Source organism: Homarus americanus, unplaced genomic scaffold (genome assembly GCF_018991925.1).
Source record: "Homarus americanus isolate GMGI-L3 unplaced genomic scaffold, GMGI_Hamer_2.0 scaffold29646, whole genome shotgun sequence".
Classification (NCBI taxonomy): Eukaryota; Metazoa; Arthropoda; class Malacostraca; order Decapoda; family Nephropidae; genus Homarus; species Homarus americanus.
This window is the reverse complement of record NW_024756701.1, coordinates 91,785-114,320: the sequence shown is the minus strand read 5'-3', so window position 1 is coordinate 114,320 and position 22,536 is coordinate 91,785. Positions and strand designations below refer to the sequence as shown.

At 39.8% G+C, this 22,536-nt stretch overlaps 1 protein-coding gene across 1 annotated transcript; it reads right to left on the bottom strand.

Moving 5' to 3' along the window:
• Nucleotides 1-5,860: 5,860 nt before the first annotated feature.
• Nucleotides 5,861-6,198, bottom strand: LOC121856890 (extensin-like; the record flags this gene model as incomplete). The annotated part of the gene is made up of 1 exon (XM_042352659.1): nt 5,861-6,198. A coding segment is annotated over one exon (338 nt), but the record flags the coding sequence as incomplete, so codon positions are not given.
• Nucleotides 6,199-22,536: the final 16,338 nt, after the last annotated feature.

Genomic DNA, 22,536 nt, shown 5'->3' with positions numbered 1-22,536 from the left:
TTTCATCATATCAATAAAGACAAGGTTAGATACGGTTAGGTTATGTTAGGTTAGGCTAGGTTAGATACGGTTAGATTAGGTTAGGTTATGTTAGGTTAGCATTCCTCCATGTCAACACAAAACATTAATTGTTTCGTAAGAATTTCCTATTTTCATATCGAATATTTTTGCCATTTATTACCATTTAAAAAAACACATTCCTTCACAGAGTAAGCCAGTATTTTTTTAACCACTTTGGTATTTAATATGTACCGTTGTTGAGAATTATTCTATTTATGAATGAAAGAAAATATTAATGTGAATGTCGACAACTCCTATTAAGCATCACCACGGCTCCCGACCATTAATATTCTAACAAAGATAAATAAATAAATAATTAAATCTTGGTTGTGTAAATATGAAATAAAATCCTGATCTTTCTACTAAATAAATTTATATTTCAAGACTTTTACAAATTACCAGAAAATATATTCATCATCTCGGATTATACCAGTCTTCTATGTATAATAATCACATCCATATAATTTGTTATAGCTATATCCAAAGCTCATTCTGTTGTATAGAATGAGGTTCCTATAATAAGAATTCCCTATATGCAGTTCATGTGTTGTAATGTCTTTTAACATGACTATATTTTATAATGAAAGTAACACATCCTTTATAGATCAATGTGACTCGTGGTATGGAGATAGGTAGCTTTAAGTAACATCCTCAACACTAGTCAGAGGTTTAGGTAACTTTAAGTGACAAACACAACAAAGACAACTGGATAAAAGATTAATTTAATTATCACATAATACTTTACGTTTACCCTAAAAGGTATACAGTATTATTTTGTAGCAATTTAGGCGTAGGAGGGGAATGAGGGAGCATAAAGTCAACAGGATGAAACACCAGACCATCCTCCGGTACGAGCTTGTAAAATGAAGACTAGGATATGAGGGTGGAACTACTCCTCGATGTGTTCCAAGGTGCAATGTCTGTGTGTGTGTGTGTGTGTGTGCTCGTTACAGAAAGGGGCACTGAGCAATTATGAGATGAAACTCGCTCAGGGTACAAGCTGCACGCAGTATGAGCTCAGCACAGAATGCGAGAGAGTAATTATGAGGTGGGGGGGGGGGTGAGAGAACTTAGTCAGAGTGTGTTCTGGAGGCAGTGTGTGTGTCCAGTGCAGGAAGGGAAAAGCAATTATGGTATGGAGATTGACCGTGGGACATTCTGCAAGCAGTATAAAGGGGGAGAAGCAATTATGAGGTAGTATGTGGCTTGGTTACATCCTGCAAGCAATGTGTGCTCAATACGCGGAGAACAAAGGCAATTATGAAGTAAACTTGGCCTTGATTACATTGTGAAAACCATACGTGTGCTCGACACAAGTGGAGGTAAATTAATTAAAATGCTGAGAAGGAAGGTAGCCAGGCACCTTTACTTTATACCTTCAGTGCCTCCCACACTCCCACACTCCCTCACTCCCACACTCCCTCACTCCCTCACTCCACACAGTGCCCCACACCCACCTTCCCTCCTTCCCTCCACACACTGACTTCCACTCAACTCGTGTAAAAGATTTCACAATTATAACCAAGATCAGTGACGTCATGATGCCGAGAAGACGAGCACGTGTGTTGATGGTGAGGATTGTGACCACTACAGCTATGGTGTAGATGGTGACGATAATGATCTCTCTCGTTATAGTGCAGGTGGTGTGGAATATAACCATTATGATACAGAAGGTGAACTGCGGTTAAGGAGATTATTTTGCAGGTGGGACAAACTATCACTCAGTTGCGATCATTGAGAACTGTGTGGTTTATGAGGTGCTTTGGGGAAGGAGTGATTATGACGCAGTTAACAGTGGTAGTAATATTTTTTTATTATGCAGTGCCATCAAAGGACGCAGTGGTTACAGTGTGTTGTATAGTGTGTTATAGTGTCATTAATAGAGAAATTGATTATAGTGTGTTACAGTGTCACAATTACAGGGTTAATTTCATAATGTTTTACAGTGGTATTAGTGGAGACATTCATTACAGTGTTTTAGTGTTATTTATGTGGGAAAAGTTGTTAATATATGTTGTGTTATTACAAGTGACGATTGTTCAAATTAAAGTCAATGTCGATCTCTCTCTTTGTGACCTATCTGTCTCTCTTTCTCTCTACTCTGTCTCACACTTTTTACTGTCTCTCTCTCTTTCTCACCCTGTGTCTGTCTGTTTCTCTGTCTCTGTCTCTGTCTCCTCTCTCTCTCTCTCTCTCTCTCTCTCTCTCTCTCTCTCTCTCTCTCTCCCCCACCTCCCCCCACATCTCTCTCTTCTCTCAGACCAATGTTTTGATCACACACGGCAACAGAGAGAGAAGGAGTGTGAGAGAAGGTGGGCAGTAGTGCCGTAGCCTCGAGTCTCGTATAACCTGTCCCAGCTCAGCCCACAATACTGCCTCTGGGGGAAAATACGTCCCGTAATGAAGAGAGGTGATGGACAGGCTGACAGGAAGGAAGGGAAGGGGAGACGGAGGGAGAACAGGGAAACAAGAAAGGGAGAAATTGAGATGGGGAGAGGGGATACGTAGGATGAGAGGGAGGGAAAACGAAAAAAAAACAGAGGATAATATGAAAGAGGGGATGAAAGGGAAAGGGGGAATAAGCAGGATGAGAGGGAGGAAAGGAACAGAGGTGTGAGAGAAATAGGAGAGGTGAGAATTCAGAGGGACAGGTAGAAGGGAGGAGGAGGAGTTTAAGGAGGAAGTAGAGAGAAAAGAAGAATAAGGAAGGGAGAAATTGAGAGAAAGGGAGAAGAATGGGAGTGAAGACATTAATAGGCAAAGATATAAGAGAAAGGAAGAGAAATTCAGAAAAAAAGAGAATGTAAGAGAGAAACGAAAGAAGAAGGAAGACATCTAGAGAAAAGCTGGAAAGTGGAGAGAAAACCAACGGAGAAAGAAGTAGAAGAGAGGAAAAGAGAATGAGAAAGATATTAAAATTATATGATGAAGGAACAGAAAGTAAGGAAAAAAAAGGAAGAGAAATAGATGAAAGAAGAAAAAAGTAGAGAAGAGGAAGAAAGAGAGAAGAAAAGAGAAAGGTGTGGAAAGAAAGAACCGAAAGGGAAAATAAATAAGAGTATAGAAAGCAAGAGGAGGAGGAGTGGAGACGAACAAGTGAGGTGTGTGGCAGAGTTGTGTGTGTGTGTGTGTGTGTCCTCTGTTCTTCCTTCATTGTGGTCCAATTCATTTCCCTCCCGCACCTTCCTCCACCCCGGCAGGAAGATTCTCCAGTAAGGTATTGTGAGCGTAACGACAGTACAGCGGGGTGGTGGGTCGTATGAGGGTGGTGGGTCGCATGGGGATGGTGGGTCGTGTAGGGGTGGTGGGTCGTGTGGGGGTGGGGGAGTCGTATGGGGGGTGGGGAGCATTATGTGGCTAGGGGTGGGTGAGGTGGAGGGAGGGGTGGAGAGATAAGGAGGAAGGAGAGAGTTTGGAGGAGTGGGAGGATGGGTGGGTGGAGGGAGTGGGGAGGAGGGAGTGGGGTGGAGGAGTGGGGAGCCAGAAGTGAGAGGTGGCGGAAGGGAAGTGGAGGGGAAGCAGAGTGGGGAATTGAAGGGAATGAACTGGGGACAGAGTGGGAGTGGGTGGCAAGAGGGTGGAGAGGAGAGAGTAAATGGAGAGGGAATGAGTAAAGGGGATGTCTCTCTCTCTCTCTCTCTCTCTCTCTCTTACTCTCTCTCTCACACACACACACACACCAAACTATACCTGTAAGTTAAGGTGTTTGGGCAGGTAGTGTGGAAAGATTATATCAAAGGAAGCAAAGATAATTATTCCCAATATTCAGGCAGATTAATTCCCAAATTATATTAACAAGATTAGGAGAAAACGCTTTTCACACACACACACACACACACACACACACACACACACACACACACACACACACACACACATACACACACACACACACACACACACACACACACACACACACACACACACACACGTAAAAATAATTTCCTGTCCTAAGCTCCTCTGAGAAGGTCTTATGTAGCTATTTATTTCTCATTAATAAAGATGAAGGAGGTACCGTATGGTAGGTCAGGTCTGGTTAATGTAGACTGTAGAGGATAGGCTTTTGTATTATCAGCCCAGATGAGGGGAGGGGATGCACGATGAGGGGAGGGAGGGGATGGAAGAGGGGGAAGGAAAGGTGGGGAAGTATCGTTAAAAAGAGTGAGATAAATGAGGAAGAAGAGGTGGTAAGGAAGGAGGTAGATAGGTGGGCAGAAATGAGAAGGGGAGAGGGAGAGGTGAGAAAATATGGGGAAAAATGGAAGGGGGAGATGAAAAGAGAGAAGGTAGGGAGAGAGATAGGGAGAAGGAAAACGTGATAAGGGAAGAGAAATGACTGAGAGGGAGACGAAAAGAAGACTAAGGAGATAGAAACGACCAAGGAAGAAGGGAAGGGAAGGGAAGAGAAGAAGAGGGGGAAGGGTAAGGAAGAACTATGTGAGAGATTAAAGAAATGGGAAGATGGGTGAGAGTCTTGACAGGAATAAGGGCTACAGAAGACATAGGAGAGAACAGCTAAAGGGTAGAAAGAGACAGTAAACAAGACAGTGAAAGGTAGAATAAAAAAAAACCAAAAGGGGAAATATTAAAGGGAGAAAATGATACATAGAATTATATAGCATAAAAGCCATCAAGTTATATAATTACCCTGGTGATTTTAGCAGGTAACATGACTTCTGTGGTGCCTAATTGATGTGTCTACCTGGTGATTAGTTTAAGCTATACTGTTCTGGTCTTCCATGTGTACTCCTTCAAATGGTGATTATGTTACACTCTAATAACACCTATTTTGTGCACTACTGTCAAATACTTGTAAAACACTGCTACCACGAACCATCTTGTGTATTGCTGCTAAATAATGATAAGTTTACTGTTATTGTTCCCGACTGGTGTTAGAAAGATCAGTTCCAGCTTAAGAGTTTTCTCCCTGTGTTATACTGTGTTGCAGGATGGCATAGATCCACGCCAGCAGGGAGCTTAAAGGAACATGGTGCAGGAACGGGTGGAGGGGAGGAGAGACGGAGGGACGGAAGGAGGGAGGGAGGGTGGGAGAGTAGGAAGGAGGGATAGGATTAGATAGGTAAGTAGGGAGGGAGGGTGGGAGGGAAGGAACGAAAAGAGAGAGAGAGCTAGAGAGAGAGAGAGAGAGAGAGAGAGAGAGAGAGAGAGAGAGAGAGAGAGAGAGAGAGAGAGGTGGGAGGAAGAACGACTCTAAGATAGCGTGAGGAACTGTACCCAAATGTAAGAAACTTTTGAGAAGACGTGAGGAAGTCGTGAAGAAGGGTGGAATTGTGTACTGTGAGACACCGTGGCGTGGAAATATGCAAGCTTGATATAACGTCCAGAGGTATGTAGAGCGTGTAAGAATATTCTGTGGATGCGGCGACATAGACGGAAGGAATGTAGAATTGCAAGCTGGGATAGTGTCAAGTAGGAACATCTGCTTTAAGTTTAGATTACTGAAATATGGCGTGGACAAACATGAGCTTATGAGAGTATGAGGTTGAGGAGTAGTGTGATAGCTTGAGGAGTAGCGTAAGGAGTAGTGTGACTGATAGTGTAAGGAGGAGTAGTGTGATAGCTTGAGGAGTAGCGTAAGGAGTAGTGTGACTGATAGTGTAAGGAGGAGTAGTGTGATAGTATGAGGAGTAGCGTAAGGAGTAGTGTGACTGATAGTGTAAGGAGGAGTAGTGTGAGGAGAAGAAGCAGTGTGAGGTGTCTTCTGGAGGCACGAGGGGAGGCAGTAAGAGGATTAGTAAACAGAAGTCATCTGGAGTTATGCAATTTGTGACGTCTTGTATCAACCTTCAGAAGGGTGAGGAGAGATGTTGGGGTTGCAGGTGTAGGTTACAGGTTTTGGGGCTGCAGGTGTAGGAATAGAGGTGTAGGTTACAGGTTTTGGTGCTGCAGGTGTAGGAATAGAGGCGTAGGTTAAAGGTGAAGACAACAGGTTTATTGCTGCAGGTGTAGGAATAGAGGTGCAGGTTACAGGTTTTGGTGCTGCAGGTGTAGGAATAGAGGTGTAGGTTAAAGGTAAAGACAACAGGTTTATTGCTGCAGGTGTAGGAATAGAGGTGCAGGTTACAGGTTTTGGTGCTGCAGGTGTAGGAATAGAGGCGTAGGTTACAGGTTTTGGAGCTGTAGGTGTCTTAAAGTTATAGGTGTAGGAAATGAGGTTTCAGGTGACAGGTGTAGGATTGCAGGTATGGAATTGGAGATTTCGTGTTGCAGGTGTAGATCTTCAGGTGTATTGTTGCAGAGACTCAGTTATTAGAAGGTAGAAGGGAGTTAAAATTACCTTTACAAAACACACACTAATATGGAGTGAAATACAATGATGTGACGTGAAGAGGCATTTGGTACTGTGAATGAGCGTGGATAGGGCGTGGACTAGCGTGTAAGAGCGTGAGGTATCATGAATGAGCGTAGATTAGCGTGGAAGAGAGTTAGGTAGCATCGGTTAGCGTGGAAGAAGCGTGAGTGAGTGATTGAGTGAATGAGCGTGGACTAGCGTGGAGGAGCGTGAATGGGGAGCGTGAGTTAGCTCAGGTGGCCAAGTTCACCTGTGTGATCGACTACCAATAAACCTGGAAGGAATTGACGCGCGTTATGAATTCAACGTTTCCTGCACTACTGCCCTGTGAATATAGTTCCAGAGAGAGACAGACAGACAGAGAGGGAGAGAGAGAGAAATAGAGACAGAAAGGCAGACAGAGAGAGAAAGGGGAGAGAGATAAGGACAGACAGACAGAGACAGGTAGAGATAGATAAAGACAGACAGATAGACAGGGAGAAAGAGAGAGGCAGACAGAAAGAGACAGACAGGGAAACAGACAGAGGGAGTAACAGAGAGACATACAAACAGAATACTAGGTGCTGAGTAGACAAGGGTGGGGAATCTTTAACGTTAGAATGGCAGAGGGGAAATTCAAAGAACCTCTAGCGAATGAACAGAGAATGGAACCACTGCCAGCCTGCAAATTGATTACACAAAAAAAAAAAATAGCTACACATTTCGTAATTCCAAAACCAACCGGATAATTAAAAAAAACAAAAACATTATATAATTACGGAACAGTTAAAGAAAAAAAAATGTCGAGTGCAGTATATTATGAAAAATTTAAATCACAAGTGGATCAGTTTTAAATAATGGTTAAGAAAGCTACACGCGATTAAGCAGTTTATTGCATGTTCTCATATCACACGACATAATGTTAAATAACTAAAACGAAACTCAATTCTCATGATGAAGGGGAACGGTGTCTCTAAGGTGTTAATTACCTCAAATATATGAGAGGTTAACTTTACCTTCTTCGTGACCTCTTAAACGAGAAGGAGGTCAGTGTATTTTTTGGGGGGGTTACCTGCTCCCCAGTACCTAACGATACACCACTACTCCGTTTATATGTCTAAAAATACTCCTATCACGTTCAGTATACGAATTCGTGCACAAATATGGAAGTTGGTAATTTATTTAGTGAAAGTTGGGAGTAAACTGTATACTTTATCAGACAAGTGACCGAATCCACATATCTAGCGTATCAAAACATCTTATATACTAGCACAGGTTGAGATCTCAAGAGGAAACGTCAATTTTGTTTTCCATTTTTATAAGTTCTTTTCACACGAGTCCTGTAGCTGTTCATATTATTACTACCTGGAAAACTGAACAATACTCACATTAACAACGAGAACGCCTAGAGCAGCCGCAGCAGTCAGCAGCAGTCAGCACGAGCAGCAGTAGTCAGCAGGGTCACCATCCATTAAAACACAACAATAATAAACTCTCTCAATGCATTACTAAAGATATGTGAGGAACTGTACTAAGGTCTGTAAGCTTAATGGATCTCTCAGGTAGGTCGAAGCTCTTCCCTCGCTCTCTGAATAGTTAATACCCGGCACAAAGCTTAGGCATCGGGGAAGAAATACAAGGAGCTGGCTGGGTATATACTGTACATGGGAAGGAACTCCTCTGGTATTTATGAAACATTAAAAAGCAAAAAAAATATTCTCGAAGGGATTTTTATACAATATATTATACCAACTATAGTCAACATGAATATAGTGAAGGCCCCTCATCAGCTAATGTACTTAAGGAAATCTTTACATTGTTATTTAACCATAAACCTCATAGAAAATAACATTAGAAAATTAGTCTATATTTTTTAACTTAACTTTAAATTACTTCACAAATTCTCTTTTATCGTCGTTAATAATCTTCGTAAAAAATAAAGTTGATCTTCGTATGTAAGAGGATAAGTGGCTAAGAGGAGGAATATTTATAAAGTGAGAAGGTGAGAGAGTAGGTAGTGGAAGGAGAGATAACTTCTGTAAGAGGGTAGTGGGCGTTGAGGTGTGGCTCTTACAGGTATTGTTATTATTGGTGAAGGGAGGACTTGCATAGTGGTGGTGATGGTGTTGAAGGAGGACATGCATGGTGGTGATGGTGTTGAAGGAAGACATGCATGGTGGTGATGGTGGTGTTGAAGGGGAACTTGATGGTGGTAGTGGTGGTGGAGATGGTGTTGAAGGGGAACTTGATGGTGGTGGTGGAGATGGTGTTGACGGAGGACAGGATGGTGGTGGAGATGGTGTTGACTGAGAGGATGGTAGTAGTGGAAATGGTGTTGAAGGAGAACACACGGGAAGCTACTGAGAAGTGGTGGGTGGGTCTGACTCAGGAAGGTGATGGTGAAATGGACAAGAAAGATAATAAGAGAGATAGAGAAGATGATAATAAGGAAGGCAAAGGGGAGAGACAGGCAGGCACAGAGAGAGAGAGAGAGAGAGAGAGAGAGAGAGAGAGAGAGAGAGAGAGAGAGAGAGAGAGAGAGAGAGAGAGAGAGAGAGAGAGAGAAAAAAAAAAAAAGACGAAAACGAAGAAGTTTATGAGGCGGGTAAAATAGGCAGATGAAAAAGAGTAGAATATCTCACGGCAGCAGAGTGGGTGAGGAAAACGTAAGGAGAATATTTCATAGCGGGAGTAAAAAGAGAAAAAATAAACCCGAGGAGAAGATTATATTTTATCGCTGACAGAATGGAGGAAGTTGAAGAAAAAAATCATTCCCAAGCCGAAGTAAAGAGGAGGAGGAGGAGGAAGGCGAGCAACAGGAGGAAGAAGAGGAGAAGAAAGAAGAGCAGGAGGAGGAGGAGGAGGAAGAGGAAGATCAAAAGGAAAAGGAGGAGGTGGAGGAGGAAGAAGAGTATTTCACAGAGGCCGACATACAGACAGACGAGGGAGGAAAATACTGAAATAGTGGCTGACCAGAGCACACGGTGGAATTTTTCTTGACGTAGAGAGAGAGAGAGAGAGAGAGAGAGAGAAAAAAAAATATGCTGCAGAAGAAGTAAATAGGGCGAAAGAGAATCCCTTGAGGGCACTGAGAAAATGAGAAAGATAGAGGAGGAAGAGACAGAGAAATATGACATTAGGAGAAACGGAGACGAAGATGATGACTGAAAAGAGGCTGAGATGATTGAGGTGAGAAATATATCAAGAGGAGAGATATTGAGGTGACTGAAGTGAGAAATATATCAAGAGCAGAGATATTGAGGTGACTGAAGTGAGAAATATATCAACAGGAGAGATATACTGAGATGACTGAAGTGAGAAATATGCGAAGATGGGAGATACAGAGGTAACTAAGAGGGAAAAACTGTAGTTATTTTAGTTATTCATACATTGAGAGAAGCTGGGAAAGATTAAGTAGAGTACAAGTTAATTTATATAGGGATCTACCCGTCATAAGTTTGGGAGAAGCTTTACTCTGTCCACAGGTTTAGTCAGTATAACCAAAGAATAATTACTAACACTAAAACACAAGAAAATAATAGTAATTAAAAATCATAAAAAAATCTTAAATATCCCTCAAAAACAACACAAAAACGTTAGCAGTCAGGTCAGGAGAGGCAGGATTAAGGTGTCTGAACTCATTTTTGTAAATATTTATGTGTGTGTGTTATTTATCCAGGTATATGACTCAGGTGCATTAATTAGTCGAGTTGACGTTGGGGAGACAGCAGAGACGGAGGTGTAACATTACCGATATACACGATATAGATTTTGTTGTCAATAAGTTTGTGCGCCTGACAGAAGCACGTCAGCCAGCCGTGTAGAAAGAAAAGATTTGCATTACACTATGAAATATATTTTATCAATGCCAGTTTTCTTCATATATCACCTGAGTGGGAGTGACAAACACGACATAAATTTTTAAGATCTAAGCATAAATTGTTGTAAGATTATCGAGCACTGTTTATAAAAGACATTACTGAGGCGATACATAAAGGTGGACTCATCAACATGAAAATATTGACAGTCTACAATGACATTTATAAACCAGATATGATAAATTTGTGATAAGAATTATTAATATGACGACTTGGGGTGTGTGTGTGTGTGTGTGTGTGTGTGTGTGTGTGTGTGTGTGTGTGTGCATGAAGACCGTGTTTAGAGAGCTCTTGCCTTACAAAGAGTAGTCTGATAGCCTTGTCACACAAAGAATATTCACACGGCTTTGCAACACTATAACTGTGTTCGGATGTTAAGTGAGACGCAAAGGATGTGTTCGACTATTTTTTCGACACAAAGACTAACACAGAAATTAATTACAATGTGTTAGATGGATGGGATAGGTTAGGTTAGGTTAGGTTAGGTTAGGTTAGGTTAGCTTAGGTTAATAATACTGTACCAGCAGAGAAAATGACACAATTACATTCACGACCTCAGAGGATATATTCTGATCCTGTTACCGGCGATGAAACACAGATACATCTTGTGTTTGACTGTAGAAAATAACATAAATAAAAGACAATATTATCAAACAGATGAGAAACACAAATGCAAGATCGAACAGTGTTAGTAAAGAGTTAGGTGGAGTAGTGTAGCAGCCATATACAGGGTGAGTAGTGTAGCAGCCATATACAGAGTGAGTAGTGTAGCAGCCATATACAGGGTGAGTAGTGTAGCAGCCATATACAGAGTGAGTAGTGTAGCAGCCATATACAGGGTGAGTAGTGCAGCAGCCATATACAGGGTGAGTAGTGTAGCAGCCATATACAGGGTGAGTAGTGCAGCAGCCATATACAGAGTGAGTAGTGTAGCAGCCATATACAGAGTGTTCCGTAAATACCTTTCATAAATCAGGGTGTATATTCCTTAGACATTAATAGAGATAAATGACTAAATGTTCATATTGTCAATCCTCAATAGTTTCCGAGTTACAGCACAAGACAGGTATGGTAGTAATGTGATGAAAACCTATATGGTGTATATGAAGCATCCAATACACTGTGCTAGTGATGTTTGTTAACGATGATAAGGCCATATGATTTGTATTGGTATTAACATGAAGAGGAAATGATCAAGTTCCTCCCCTCTTGCTCAATGCAGGGCTCAGTTCGTCGCACTAGGGAGTGTCGCACACGTTCAAAGACCCCGGGGGTGTTGTGAATGTTTGCCACACTGTCCTGTACACGGCGCCACAATTCCTAACGGTTTGCGGACCTCTGTAACATACACCTTGCTTTTTATGTGACCCCCACAGGTAGAAATCGAGAGATTTATATCAGATAACAGTAGGTTTCATCACATTCTTATCAAACCTGTCCTGTGCTGTAATTCCGAAACTGTTGACATTTGACAGTTTGGTCATTTAGTTATTTATCTATATTTATGTCTCGGGAATATACCCCCTGATTTATGAAAGATATTTACGGAACACCCTGTATATATATATACAGAAAACAGGTAGAAACAATACAATAACCAAATGAAACGGTGCAATAACCAAAAAATGCACTGTGCAATAACAAAAATACACTATGCAATAACTAAAAAGCAACAATGTAATAACCAAAAAAGCCACGATGCAATAACCAAAAAGATGAGATCAGGACGTAGGATATTTTAGTGTCGCCATTAAAAGGATGAGTTCCGATGCTTTAGAGGCGCGCCAGCCATTACGGGGATGAAGCTGAACAAACCTTGTCAATATTATATCAAAGAGGAATTTATTACGGAAGAAATGTAATGTCTTTTGCTTTCGACGAACTTTTGGTGTATTAAAGTGACTGAGGCTTTTATTCAGAGAGAAATGGTGGATTTGTGTGTGTGTGTGTGAGAAATAAATAGAGAGAAAGACAGCGTGGGCAAAAGAGAGATAGATATAAAGAGAGAGAGAGAGAGAGAGAGAAATAGAGAGAAAAATAGAAAGAGAGACAAATAGAGAGAGAACGAGAGAGAGAGAGGCATAGTCATGTAATCTCCTCCCGTAATTGCATTGTATCCTCTTTGCAACAAAAGCAATTTAGAGTTTACCGAAGCCGAAGCCTTTGACCGGGATAACGCTCTAGATATAAATGAATCTTTGTCGTTCTTGTAGTTTGTTGTGATTTTATATACAAGGCCGTGCCCGCTGAGAAGCTGACGAGAGGCTATGTTAAACCACAGAACGATTTTCACTTGCAGATAAGATGGAGTATAGTTATAATTAATCAAGTATTCTCCGCTCTTACCAAAAGTTTATATAATATCGTCTAAGTAGTTGAAACTCCATGTTAGATTATAATATACGGTAATTATTCTCAACGGTAGTGGAGGGTAAAGATCATTCAATGCATAATTGATTTTTACATTACCCTTGTATGCTGAGTAATAAATGAGCACGTTATTCGGTGCTGTAACTAATAGTCGGATAGCTATTTGTTGGACTAATATCCTCCTCCCAAGGGCACCAAGGAACGTACTAGCTGCTGGATGCAAGGTATTAAAAATGCAGTACAGTACCTGTTCGACCAGCCAGTGCCAAAGTAGCAGCAGATTCACGTACTGTACCTGAAAAGAAAAAAAACTACTGTATTGTATATAAATAAAAGATACGAAATAAATTCATGAAAAAAAGGACAATATTCTGTACTGTATAATTCAAGTTAACTTCATTACCTTACTATGTTATTTATTTGTTTAATCGTACATTCAGAGAGAGAGGGTGTGTGTGTGTGTGTGTGTGTGTGTGTGTGTGTGTGTGTGTGTGTGTGTGTGTGTGTGTGTGTGTGTGTGTAGAAACAAAGATTATAAAACCCCAAAACTTAAGACTATATAAATTACAGTCTTAGTACCCTATTCAGCTTCTTGGTAGATGCGAGCCAAGTATGCAGGGGACATTATTCTTCCCTGAGGCGCTATAACAGGCCAACCGTATATGCTTCACTGCCTTCAACGAGGTCAGGGCCGCGTGCTCTAAAAAAAAAAGACCACGATTTGTCCTAAAGATGTAAGAGTCCCTGAGATTATTGGCAATGTTTATCTACTCTTTCTTGGACTTCAGATAGCTAGTAGTACTGACTTATTTATGTGTAGCATAGTAAAGTACGGTACAGTTAAAGGTGATGGTGCATTTATTACACCACATCAACTGTTGGTATCTCTCAAGGGCAACATGGTGACCCTTCATGCCACAGAGGTACTTGTAGTCGGTGCGGAATGGTGTGGTAATGTGAGGAGCGAGAAGAGCTTGAGTGTGGAGGTAAGTGTGTTTGGGATGGCTCATTGGGAGGTTTCCAGCACGAGAAGCGCTCACAAATTGGAGGCCGCAGCCTCTCTCTCCTCCAAGGATGATGCTCCCTCTAGCTTGACTGAGAGAATCTTCTCTTAAAAGCTAACCCACCGTAACCACCAGGAAGGCAAAAATATAAAAAAGCTTAAAATATTTTAAATTTCTTTTAACATATTGATATATTTTTCTTTTCTTATTAACCTCAAAAACACATTCAATATTGTTAAGATACAACTCTGATAATTAACTAAGAACTTTCATAACGAATATAAACTTAACCAAGAAGAAATAGTTGTTGGGAATAAAGCCACGTAAGGTAGTGCCATTAACCTGTAAGATATACGGAACCTTCTCAACGCTTCCTAATTAATTGACTATCGACTCTTAATCACCATATTCCTAAATCATAATCCTTTAAATAATGTAACATAATTTTCGTAATGATGCAGAGAAGAAAAGACCTGAACGAAATGATAAGCAAATGAAGAAAAAAAATCGTAATGTTCTGAACTTAGAGACGCCATACTCGTAATTCAACATTTTCTATTTAAGTTAACATCAATCTTCAGCGAGAGAAAATTTATATCACATAATGTATACATCGTAAGGTGTGTGTGTGTGTGTGTGTGTGTGTGTGTGTGTGTGTGTGTCATTACTTATCAATGTTCACACGTACCCAAGCTCTTCTCTGTAATCATGCCAATAAATTTTCCAAGAGCTTCACAAATTCTTACCTCCGCCTCCTCCTCTCAAAAGAAAATCGCGTGAGAGCTGTAAATAAAACACATTATTGGAATTAAGCCCCCAAAAAGCAGTATAACATTACACCAAAATACCTATTGTAAAAAAGAGTAAATCGTAAAAAAATTAATAAAAAAAATGCTCAAAAAAGGCAGAAATATAATATAATAAAAAATAAATCAATACCCAACTGACAAATACTTAGAATTAAAAAAAAATAAAAAAAATACACCGAAATTATAAAATCAAATCATAAAAGATCTGATTAACGCAAAAAAAAATAAAAAAAATAATTACTCCCAGAAAATCATTTTGTGTTTTGTTTTTAATATTTCCTTGACCTGAATTAGTTTTTTTTTTCTTGATAGAACGCAATTTTTTTCATTATTTACTAATACCAAAATAACTCGCTAATAAAAAAATCGTGAAGGAAAATACTACGAAAAGAAATTACAAAATGAAAAAAAAATCGCAAAAAACCTAAATAATAAAATAATCCAAAATAACCTTAAAAAAATTACAAAAGAGAATCATAAAATAAAATAAAATAAAATCACCAATACGAAAAAATAACTAGGCATTTTTTTTATCATTACTAAATCAAAAACATAAATATAGGTCACAAACAAGTAAGGTTGAGGAGACTAAAGAATGAACATGTGACCCCCAACTCAATACCACTCCCTAAAACATAATTAAATACTAGGGTCCAATATTGCTCCTGTAAGTATCAGATGCTGGTTGAACAAAGACCTTCACAAAAAGACGAAGGACACTGGCGCGGGGAAGGGCGTGAGGAAGGGCGTGGGTACAGTGGCGTAGATACAGGCGTGGGAACAGTGGCGTGGGGACATTGGTGTGGAAAAAAGCGTAAAGACTCCTGGAAAATTATTTGAAAACACTCTTTTTGACAATACGGATTATGTGATTGATGACAGAGTTTTGTTTCCTGTCTGGTGATGGTGAGGTGATGGTGAGAGATGGTGATGGTTATGGTGAGAGATGGTGAGGGTGATGGTTATGGTGGGAGGATGGTGATGGTGAGGGGCCAATGATAGTGATGAGGAGAGGACGATGATAGTGATGGTGATATTAAAAGGATAGTGATACTTATGTGATATGATTGAAGTTATGGTGACGGTGTAGCAATTGTGAGGTGATGATGCAACAGAGTCTGGTGACGGCAGTAGGGATGATGGTGGCACAGTAATGAAATGGTGATGGTGTGTTTGATGGTGTACTGATGATGTAGGGAGGGAGAGATAATGACACATGGATTGTAGGGTGATGGTGATAGTGGTGAGGGTGAGTCTATGTTATACGGATAGTGAGAGATGATGATGGCTTTTATAGAGATAGTGAGGTGATAGTGAGGATTATCTTGTACCATATACTGGGGTGAGGACTATAACTGTGATGATAGTGACAGCTAGAGTGATGGTGATGAAAATGAGGAGATTTTGTGATGGTGAATAGGCAGTGGGAACAATTTAGGAACAATGTAGATCACGAAAGACTGAGAAGAAAGTGAGGGGAAAGTGAGGGGAAGAAAGTGAAAGGGGGGGGGGAGGAAGTGAACGGAAGAAAGTGAGTGAAAGGAAAGTGAGAGGAAGAAAGTAGGATGGAGAAAATAGAATGACGGGAAGAATGTGAGAGGGAGGAAAGTGAGGGGGAAGAAAGTGAAGGGGAAGAAAGTGAGGTGAAGGAACGTGAGGGGAAGGAAAGTAAGGGGAGAAAAATGAATGGAAGAAAGTAAGAGACAAAAAATATAGAATGACGGGAAAAAGTGAGCGGGGAAAAAAGTGAACGGAAGAAAGTGACGGTCCGGCCCTGCCACAAAAGCCGTAAAGGAAAGCAATGACCGGATACAACCCGGAAAATCCCGAGAGGCTGACTATAAATCCGGGTCAGCCGAGGACGCCGGACCCTGGGGAAGATGTTCACTATTATGGCTAAGTGATTGTGAAGGTAATAATCATGCGAGATGGCCAGGATGGTGACGTTAATGGTGATGAGACCGCAGTGTGGTGGTGAAGGTGGTGATGATGGTGGTGATGATGGTGTCGTTAGGTGTAATGAGTTGGGTGATGGTGAGAGTGACGATGTTAATGGTGATGAGAAGATAGTGGTGGTGATGGTGATGATGATGGTGTTGATGATGATGATGATGATGATGATGATGATGATGATGATGATAAAGTGGTAACTGGAAGATTGATTATGATAGTATTAATAACAATGGTGATGATGGTGACAATGATCGATATGATAGTGATAGTGTCAGTAGCGGTAGTAATAATGATTTGTCAGTAAGATTTAATAAGGTCAGTACTAATTACATCAGAAATTTAACACAGGAACAAAGATTAATATACTGTAGAGAAGACGAATAACACTGTCAGTGGGAAGAGAATCAATTATTGGCGTTTAAATCTGTTTACACTAATTATTCATTCGCTACATTATTCACTTCTTTGTTCATTCATATAATTGTTCACGTTTTTGTGTATTCAGACGTCCTTACTATTCACTTCATTCACAAGAGTTATGTTTATTATTCATTTCATGTTTAAATATTTTTTCATCTTTTTCATTTATGTTATTCACACCTAAATCTGTGGATGGTAATTCTCCATACGTCATGTTATTTTATGTTTAAATCTGATTCGCACCCTTGATCAAATCTGTCTGATTATTATTATTATTATTCCTTTGTTAGATTAATCAGGTGCATTTTTTTAATAATAATAATAATAATAATAATAATAATAATAATAATACAATAAAAAAAAAAAATAATACCCTCATACCTTACCCACAAATCATTTTCCTACACACACATATATATATTTTTCCTACAGCAAAAGTCCATAAAAAATAATAATTCTTTGCCTACAGCAATTTCTCACGCCTGAAAAATCATCACCGACAGACTCCCTTCATTATCTATAATTCAGAGACCATCCATCACCTATTTTTTTGTTTTACGCTCGTGTTGCATAATTTCCAGCAGCTAATTAATGACCAAGTTAGTAGATTTGGGCAGGTAATAACTTTCACCTGGTACTTGGGGTCACAGAGGTGGTAGGGTTGGTAATATTATTGATTGTAATGATGGTGAGGTGTGTGTGTGTGTGTGTGTGTGTGTGTGTGTGTAGACAGACGTACGAACAACCACAGATGTATTGGAGGACACAACGCTCTCACATATTATTGGATGTTATTGTTCATACATACATACATACATACATACATACATACATACATACATACATACATACATACATACGTACATACACAATATCTAGCTAGGGCTCTTTAACTGGCTTCACCCTGGGGCTTCAAATCCACGTTTATTTATAGCGTGTTTCACGGCTGAAAGATCCGACACGAAACTTTTAAAGAAAAAATCAATTTCGGCTTTTTAACCCACCAACATTTTTTTCTAGATCATTGGCTAACACTTCTCTTCATTACCTTAGAAAATAAAGATTTGATAATACAACACATGAAAAAAATTCAAGCAATTCCATTTTTTTGGGGGGGCCATTCAACAAAGGGAAGATGAAAATAGAAACTAATGAAACAAACTATTAATGTGGTTTCCTTGTTTATGAGTTTAGAACCAAAAAAATAAAGTTTGAAACACGTATTTAACTTTTTTTCAAATTTATGGTTAACTTTTGTAATGTATTTTTAAATTCTGAAATAAATATTTATATTTTTATTCGTTTAAACACAGATATTCATGGTGTTACGGTGTTATATTATGGTATGTGTGTTAGGGTGTGTCATGCGGCAATAATGACCAAAATAATGAAAGTTTTAATAGCGAATGACAACAAATGATCCTGGTTGTGTATGGGGAAAAAATATTAAGGTAACTTTTTAAAGGAGATATTATAAACTTGGTGGACGTCAACGAGAAGACAATGAAACACTGTGGAAAAAAACATAAAATTAATACTGAAATGAGCAAGAAAATATGAGAGAAAGAAAAAAAAAGAAACAGAAGAGACGTAGAATTGGGAGAGAGAAAGGGCAAGAGTCACCGAGCATTATATAAGAACAAATAGACGCCACGATGAGAAAAGACAAGTGCCAATGGCTTGGAAGGGAAGTGGTTAAGAGAAGAAAAAAAACCCATGAGGAATGTTATTGGTGGCGCCAGACTAAACCATTCAGAGGAGAAATGTCTTAAGGGGCCAAAGGTAAGAGAATGAAATACGTTCCCATGGTGTAGAATGTGTAGAAGGACAAACGATCAAACATTCAGTAAGGAAAGGTGATAAGTTGTCACGGAAGAAAGCACAAGAGAGGGCGTGACACTGTGACCCCATTACCTCTCGTTATAACTTGTGGGGACTACTGGGCACGGCACATAAGGAACAAGACTAAGGGAAGACCATGGGAACACAATTTCACTCTTACTCAAACGATCATTGACATCATTTACCTCAAGTACTGCCAGTTGGGTGGCGTTATTGTGTACTGAAGGTGAGAGAGAGGTCAGGAGGGGACTGAGCAAAGACATAACCCATCCAAGTCATTGACGAAACATCTTTACAAGCCGTTAAGATCTAAGGTTGTGTGTAGCACCGAGGATTAGGATAACATGATCCTTAATCATCTTCGCTACTCGGACAAGGACCTGAATCCATAACTGCTCCACCTGCCAATAGAAACTAAGAGATGCAAAGACTAGAGCATGGGATCTTGGCGAATGGAAATGCATACCAAGCAGCGTAATGGGAACTGCACTCAATCGGCCTTACTTCCCAAATGGTAAAATTAAGTACCTATGTACAGGTGAATAGATTTTTGTTTTCCGTGATCGAACAAACGACTCTTGGGACGGGAGGAGAACGCTGTATCAACTCGGCCACCGCACCCTTTATCTTAATGAATAACAAAAACTAACTATTCTGAGGCAGTGATACTGACAAGCATGTAAAGAATATTTAATTAAATTCTTATCTGCAACATTCGTATAAGTGAAGTGTTTCAGATTTAACTTGAGTTTAATCATATCCAGACACACTGTCATGGTGGCGGGGATATCCACCAGTCAAACTAGATGCAAAATAAAAACAGATTTCTCGAAAACAATATTACGTCGACAATTGTGATTTATTCAATCTAAAATGACATAACATGTAATTTTAATTTAATTCTTCTAATACTATTTCATTTTTGTACATTTTACGAAATTATAAAAGAAATACGAAAGGAAATACAAATACTGCTGTTACCTGAAATTGAAGATCAAACTCATTTAATATTATGAACTAGAGAGAAATGTCATCTCCTTTTATACATCTTATATTAAAAAAATTATTATCAATATGAGAGACAGATATTAACTACGATAACAATTAATATTCAGATACTTATAAAAAAAAACCACAAATAAAGTATAAACCAGAATAACCTAAACCAAAGAATCAAACCAGTTATATACGTAAGCAACACTATAAAATAATTTTCCTTAAGGCTAATATATCAACAGGAAAATAAATACTACACTTATTCACGTTCTTAATTACGAGGAAGGCAACGCACAGATCTCACACTCATCTGCTCTCTGACATTTTCTATTTATCTCGCTGTCAGAGGCACGTGAAAAATGTTGATGAATGTGGAGGCTCGCCGCTTGGGAGGTGATGGCGTCTCTCTATATAAATGTTAGTGAGGAAATTTTTCATCAGTAGCAACTTAAGGCCGGTCTCAGAAATATATTCTCAGTAAGATAGAATCAGAAACATTTCCTACACTTAAAAAGACCAAAAAAGAAACTATACCTTGATACACATACACACACAGGTACACATACACACAAACACACAGGTACACATACACACAAACACACAAGTACACATACACAAGGCACAAATTACATAAGAAAAACTAAACTAAATTATGCGAATTAATATTACACCATACAATAAAAAACTAGTATGGACGACATTGTTCTTACGTGAATGAACACCACAACACAGGTATATCATTAACCATATCAACACCTGAACACCTGAGTTACGAGATATAAACACTACACCAATACCTAATTAAATGACTAGTATAGGTTCTTCAAGGGATAAAAATGTATGATGATATATAATGTAAACAAAACAAAAAAGATAAAGGAAGATAGATAGTGTAGGCGTGATAAAGGTGACAAGAATAAATAGGGTAATTGATGAAAAAAAAAATCAAAGGGGAGGGGAGACTGAGGAATATTGGGAAGTAGCGAAGGATAATACCAGGATAGTGAGGAATATTACTGGGGAGGTGAGTAATATTGTAGTAGTGATAGTGAATGATACTCCTTATGGTAAGTAATGCAGTAAAGGCTGACAGACAGATAGACGGGGAAACAGACAGACAGTGAACAGCAAATTATCTGAGAGAGAGAGAGAGAGAGAGAGAGAGAGCAAATTAAAATACAAATACAAATAGAGAAACAGAAGAACGAAAGAGAAAGACAGAGATAGAGAAAGAGAGAGAAATATCAAATAGACACAATAAAGACAAGACAAAAGACCACCACCCTCAAAAGCAAAAAAGAAAGAACGAATGAGAAGGGAGAGAGAATAGAGGATAACACATGGGAAGTTATACAAAACACGGCGATAAGACTCAGAGAACAGGGCGGATAACAGATGAAGACAGACAGCCAGGAGAACCAAGGAAAAAAGTGAGTGAAGAATGGGAAGATAAAGACGACAAGACAACGAGGAAGGAGAATGGAGGAGAATGGTTGGTTGGGTTCACGATGGGGCTGAGTGGGCCTGGGTGGGTTTGGGTGGGCCTTGAGTGGGTCTGGGTGGGCCTGAGTGGGGCTGGGTGGGCGTGGGTGGGTCTGGGTGGGCCTGAGTGGGTCTGGGTCCGTCTGGGTGGGTTTGAGTTGGGTCTGGGTGGGTTTGAGTTGGGTCTAGGTGGATCTGAATGGGTCCGAGTGGGTCTGAGTGGGTGTGGGTGATTCCGAGTGGGAGATATGGCTTCAGAGACCGGTAAGATCATGGGTTTAGGTTGAATTATGGATTCATGGGTTCAAAGAGAGTTGGGTCAAATGGGGTCAATTTATTGGATCATGGGGTCAGCTGAGGTCAGGGAGGAGAGGTTATAGAAGGGATGGAGTAGAACGATTGATAACTGCATGAATACGTAATGAGGTGATTTAGATAAGAGAGGAATCGAGGGTGAAGGGTGAGGAGAAGGAGAGTGAGGAGAATGAGGAGAAGGAGAGTGAGGAGAATGGGGGGAAGGTGAGTGAGGAGAGTGAGGTGGAGGAGGATAAGTGTTTATGAGCGTAAGAGTAAGGGTAAAGGGAGGATGGAGAGAGAGGAGGGTGAGGGTAAACAGATAGGTAAACAGTGAGAGAAGAGAGGAGGAGGGTGAGGGTACACAAGAGGAGGGAGAAGCAAGAGGAGGGAGAAGAGTAGGAGACTGGTGTACACAATGAGGGGAGGCTGAAGAGAGTGTGTGTGTGCGTGTGTGTGTGTGTGTGTGTGTGTGTGTGTGTGTGTGTGTGTGTGTGTGTGTGTGTGTGTGTGTGTGTGTGTGTGTGTGTGTGTGTGTGTGTGTGAGTGTCGGAACCAACTAATAGTCACAAGTTTTAAGTTTATATACACCGAGATTCTTGGGTAAGTAGAGAGGAACAAACAGTCCAGGATCTGTAAGTTTGTTTTGAGATATTTATATATTATTTAGAAAGAAAAAACAATGCTGCAACTTCACATATCGATTATACTCATCCAAAACACTCAGGCATACTTCACCTTGAATAGAGACCTAATCTCGTCTCTAAGTCTCTCGAAAAAAAACTCTCTATCTCTCAGAAAAAGACAAAGAAAAATTTAAATACATCGTCTCGTAAACCAAGTAACTTCTTTCCTTCTTTACCATAACTGTTTCCTAAATATACCAAGAATAAAAGCTAGTTTAGTCCAATAACCTGTGAATATCTCTAACTAGCTACTGTCCCTTCTTTAGCTAAATGTTTATAAACTCACTGCTATATGCCAAAGGTTATTAGCCAATTCCACCAAAGGTTAAAATTTCTCACAAGATATCGACCGAGAGAGTTACTGTCATCATCTCACACGTCTCTCAGAAGCTAACCTATGGACCATGGGACCAATAAATACACAGGTTTAATTCATCATTCTCATTAAAC